The 5,606-nt window shown below is 33.3% G+C and overlaps 1 protein-coding gene across 1 annotated transcript; it reads left to right on the top strand.

Annotated features, from left to right (window-relative positions):
• Positions 1–3,342: 3,342 nt before the first annotated feature.
• On the top strand, positions 3,343–5,606 carry LOC107679054 (receptor-transporting protein 3-like). Its single transcript, XM_016474469.1, has 2 exons — positions 3,343–3,499; positions 5,232–5,606. Exons 1-2 carry the CDS (start codon positions 3,357–3,359, stop codon positions 5,572–5,574), a joined length of 486 nt encoding a protein of 161 aa, XP_016329955.1. The 5' UTR covers positions 3,343–3,356; the 3' UTR covers positions 5,575–5,606.

The following is a 5,606-nucleotide window of genomic DNA, read 5'->3' as shown; positions in this document are numbered from 1 at the left end:
CACACCGTCCTGAATGCCAGAGAGCGCTTGATTTTGTTTACTTCTGTGTGAAGGTTCACATGAGCACGGCCACGAAGATAACATCAGATGTTGGCAGTTGTGAGTAGGAGTGTTGATGGAGTCACATATACAGCATTTTAAACCGAGAGCTGGAGAAAATGAAAATGCCTTTCTCTCAGAAATTTCTGCGAGTATCAAAACCTAACATTTCAAACCGCAAAATATGCAGACACCTTGAGAAGCATGACTCTAAGCTGCATGGCGAACAGTTTCCAGCACCCACACAGGCTTGTCCTGAATATCTAATTAGAAACACAATATATGGCCTATTAAAAAAACTGTGGGCCGACCTATATCATTGCATGCAAGCTTAACTTATTTTCCGTTTAAAGTGAAACGTTTCCTTTCAATCAGCAAAAAAGTCCTGGTTAAGCATTTGTCGTAGCTTACTCTGGAGACACTATGCGTCTCATTTTCCATTGACGGTCCTCATTAAGACTGCATCCTGCTACTAAAGTTAAGGTAGGTCAAAAATTAAGCAATAATATATGTAGTAGGCTATGTTATGTAATAGTATCAGAAACAGTATTTGCACAATACCCTGTGGCAAACTTCATCAACAAATTCCATTTGGTTTTAAAGCAGTGCTACAAAAGACAACAGTGTCATTATCCAGCTCAGTTCAGTTCAAGTTCTATCCTAACATAGCATCACTATACAAGTAAAATAACAATGAGAGATCAGTAAGAGGTCGGTACACATCGATGGATATAGCATGACTGGAAGTCTGTATTGACCAATCAGCATCCAGGACAGGAAATTTGGTGGGTTATTTGCAGTCAAGCACTTTTATAATCACGTTATGCTTTATTTTTGACTGTTGTCAATGCTGGATAGTAACTGATTACATGTGATCTGGATTCCAAAATCAGATTCCAAAAAATGTAGTACTTGTAACTAAATTACATTTAAAATGCTCATAATCAGATTACAGTTACTTTTTTATGGATTACATGATTACAAATTATTCACACAGTGGCAGTAATTTATTAATATTTTATTAATTCTTCCTATTTTGCTCTTTTAAATTTTCCTTTCTAAACAATTGTACTGTGTCACATCATTTAGCGTTGAATATTCACAATATCGAATGGCTGTGTAACTGTAATGTAAATTAGTTTGCCATCTATGCTTCTAAATTTGGGGACAAAAGCACCTCTCAGTCAATTAATTACACCATGTATGAGACAAATAGTTATGCAAATTACTAAACACTGCTGACGTATAACTGACAAAAATATTGAAAACTTGGAAGACTATTGAGACTACTCGAAGAAAATAGCAATGATATGGTCAATGTTTGTCCATGTGATGCAGGGATTCCACAATTAGTCAGTCGACCCCCTTTGGCCTAAAATATTTAATTGAAGTCCCCCTGAAGTTAATATTTCCATAATTTAACAACACATTCACATGTTCACAGTTCTCTAAATCTGGTTACTGGTCACATTTGCCATGCATTAATTTATTCATTTTAATTTGACATTTTTATTAATTAATTATTTATTAGCTTTTCATCAACTAATAAAACCCGAGCAGTTCTTTCATTTATGCTAGTTTGGGGAAACCCTAGAATAATGAATCTTAGTTTTTTCCATAACAATAATCCCATTCAAATCTGTTAACAAGTTTGGTCAAAAGTAAAGTCAGAATATATTACCTGAAATTAGTATTACGTTACCGACTACCATTTTCATCATGTGATTTGTAATCAGACTACAATTTGTAAGTACCCAGCACTTACTGTTGTGACATTATTTTAAGGCTATGTTTAACTACTATGTACTTACTTTTAAATTAATATTTGATACAGTGCACTTATTGTGTGCATACACGGTTTTACATTGTACTTACATTTAAAAATACCTACCTGTAATTTCATAGATAGCTAATTTCTGTAGTTACATCTATAATTACACTGTCAACCCTACCCTTAGACCCTTAAACCTAACCATACCACCAAAGCTGTGTGTAACCTTAGCTATATCCCACCTCAATAGCACCCTTGCATATACCATGTTGTCCAGTAGGTGGATGTAAAACTATAACAAATGTTTCTTCCTGTAACTTTCCTAACAGTTTCTTCACCGTTCATGTTGATTAGACAGTTAGTTCTTTAAAATCAGACAGAAATTGCCACATCACTTCCTCCAGTCTTGCATTATAAGCCACAGTGACAATGAGACACAATTCACCACCATGTACAAAAACCAAAAATCTGTCTCTCACATCACAGCTCAGAAATCTAGCCTAGACTAGCATTCATTTCCAGGTCAGTTCATGGGTCAATGACACAACAATTTTTTTTCCCCATGTATATTAAAAATTCAGTGCATACACAGTCACCTGACTACACTTCTTCTATGATGTGCATGTTTTAATTACTCAATTGAAATAATTTTAAGATTGTTTTTGGGGATCATACAGTTCAAAAAAGTGCCCTCATAAAATAGTTTTGTGTGTGATCAAAAGCTTGGAGTCAACTAGATTTTTTTATGTTATTGAAAGATTTTTATTTAAATAAATAAATAAATACAATACAATATAGAATAACTTTTCAATTTTAATACATTTTAAAATGTATTTATATTTTATATATATATATATATATATATATATATATATATATATATATATCAAATTTTGTGCAGTTTCTCTAAGAATTAAGAAAGATTGATCATGAGTGTTCAGTAATAAAAAAGTGTGACCGCGGTCTCTGTTATCTGAAATTATTTGATATACAGTAAATGGCTAGTTGTTATTGCCTACAGTAGCCTATAGTTATAGATGTTATAGTTATAGTTCCATCATTTTAGGTTAAATACATTATAATACAGTTTTAAAGGACTGCACAATGTTTATCTACACACCCATTTCAATGTTTTATTAGTTCATTGAACAGCCTATTAATTAAATTGATTTATTTATTGATTATGAATCCACTGATTAATTTCAGTAAGACAACAAAATTATTGTTAGCAGCTTTATGTGTTAATACAGATTATAAAAGTTTGGTAGTTGGATTAGACATCAGGAAATCCAGGAGGTTCTCCATGCATATACAGTAAAATAATAAATACCATTCAAACATTATTACTGCTCATAAGTAACTTATTCTTACGTATTCACTGTCTCTTTGACTTGCAAAAGCAGTGTTCACTCTTGTGTTGTAGAAAACAGATACCTACTCATAACTTTCAGTTTCGTTTTTAGTGAATTGAGAGCTTAGCTGTATATATAGTGGGTAATAAGAGAGCAGAGCATCATTCCTACGAGATCTCTGTGAGGAAACAGACATGATATCGCTGTGGAACAGTTCTTTACAGGAGAAAATAAGCGAGCTTCATGACGACACTTGGAACATTGAAATTGATGAGACGATTGTGGAAAACAGTCCAGCTCGGGATTGGCACCAGTACATTTCTGGCTCCTTTGCACAGTAAGAGCACAACTTTACCACAGTAAAAGATAGCAAACATTTGTTTGTGTATTTAGACTGTTAAGACTAATAATGCAAGCACAAATGTGTCTTATGCTTTATTGTTTATTTAGTGCAGAATCTGGTTTAAAAAGCTTTGTAGTTTGAAGTTGTATAGGTCTTGCAGACAGAGAGAACAATAGATAGATTTGATTGGTTTGAGTTTGACAGAGTGGGCAGGACTAAACATGTTACAGTTGAATAGGATCAATTTTAGATGAATGCCCTGACATGCTAATTGCAACTTTTCACTTATTTTAACCCTAAAAAGGGCAAGACCATAAAGAGAAATCAGAAAATTAATTTATATTTTTTAATACATCTATTTTATTTTTTAATTTTAATATTTGCATCCCCCAGGATACTTCGCCCCTTTGGGGATATAAATTCACTGAAAAAAAAAGAATGTAAAGTTTTGACCATATTGATAATTTATAGGCCCAAGAAATTTGCATATTAAATATTGATAGAGTAGGCTAATATATTCATAAATAGGCATTATACTTAGTGTTCAACAGAATTTTACAAAGAATGTTTAGTTTAAGTAATGAGAGAATAAAAGTTTTAAAATATGTTGCTAAAACGTTTTTGCCAAACAAGCATTCTTTTTTTTTTTTTTTCAGTTAATTTATACTCCCAAAGGGGTGATGCAGTCATTTACAGATTATGAAAAATGTAAAAATTAAATTCATAAAATTTCAACATCAACGTAATAAGCTAACGCTTAACAACAACTATTTAAACATGTAAGTCCCCTCCAAATATTGAAAATATGTGAAATATATCAACATTTATCTGAAGGTCAGTAGATTCCCCATTACAGGTGGTCATGTTGTTTTTAAATGCTGCCTGTGAGCTAAACAAAGAATGTATGAACAAAGTGACCAGATCTAAATATTCACAACAAACACCCTTTCAACATGAAACCAAGAAATGGGACCTATACACTTTCCCTGCCTCTCCCCACAGCGTCTCAAATGCTTGTATCCCCACACGATACGTCGCCCTTTTTAGAGTTAATATTCATAAGAAACTGCTTGACAACATAAAGTAAGGAGTGACTTGATGGTCTATAAGAAAAAATGTTGAGATTTGTAAAAACAACTCAGTAACACTTTACTACAGCAACTAACAATGAGCCGTACATTTGTTACAGTATTTATATATTTCTTTGTTAATTTTAGTTAATAAAAATACAACTGTCCATGTAAGCTCATGTGCATTAACAAATACAACTTTTGGTTTTATGTATTAGTAAATGTTGCAATTAACATTAAGATTAATAAATGCTTTAGATGTATTTTTCCTTGTTAATGTTATCATTTTTAAACAAACAATTAAGGCTAAGCCAGTTGCTAAAATAGGCGACTTTGTGGGATATTTAGTTGATTCCCTGTGTTAAAACATTATAAATTAAATGTAAAGAATCTAAATTCAAGTTTATGTGTCATGAATGCAATATCCATAAACATGCACATGACCATATGCAGTCATTCCCTGCCTCACAACTAGTTAAATGGAGACTTAATCAACAACAACATTTTGATATAAATACTGCCAAATACTGCCAACCTGGTAAAATAAAAGATATATCAATTAATCATTAAAATATCAGACACACTGTACTAATGAATGGTCCTAGAAGTATCAGTATAGAGTGCACTAAACCATCCATTCTCCATTTCATTTGTAGATTCAGGTGTTCTCTTTGTAGAAAAACCTGGGGGTCTAAAAGAGTGCGGGTGCTGTTTCATTTCCACCTGAACACGGCAAGGAATCGGGGAACCATTAAAGTGCGACGCTTCAAACAGAAGTGCAGGAGATGCACCGAAGCTCAGTGGGAGGATCCAAACTTCCCAGTGGAAAACATTGATGTGCTGGTTGAGAGACTGGTTAAAAATATCCGCGTGAAATGCTACAGAGATAACCTGGGTGAAACGAACAGATCCTCAGTGTTTATTGGCAGAGTTAATGGGCCGCATGAAACTGCTCACTGTGAAGCCTGTCATAAGGGTGTCTGTAGTCAGGCCAACTGAGACTGATTTCATTTCTTGCTCAAAAATTAATC

This window comes from Sinocyclocheilus anshuiensis, unplaced genomic scaffold (genome assembly GCF_001515605.1).
Source record: "Sinocyclocheilus anshuiensis isolate Anshui unplaced genomic scaffold, SAMN03320099.WGS_v1.1 scaffold2020, whole genome shotgun sequence".
Taxonomy (NCBI): Eukaryota; Metazoa; Chordata; class Actinopteri; order Cypriniformes; family Cyprinidae; genus Sinocyclocheilus; species Sinocyclocheilus anshuiensis.
The sequence above is the reverse complement of the archived record's forward strand: the minus strand, read 5'-3'. Positions and strand labels throughout refer to the sequence as shown.

Excerpts from the sequence above, each read along its gene's own strand:
- LOC107679054 (XM_016474469.1), top strand. The coding sequence starts at position 3,357 with ATGATATCGCTGTGGAACAGTTCTTTACAGGAGAAAATAAGCGAGCTT. Across the intron at positions 3,500-5,231 it reads ATTTCTGGCTCCTTTGCACA|ATTCAGGTGTTCTCTTTGTA; the intron begins GTAAGAGCACAA and ends TTTCATTTGTAG.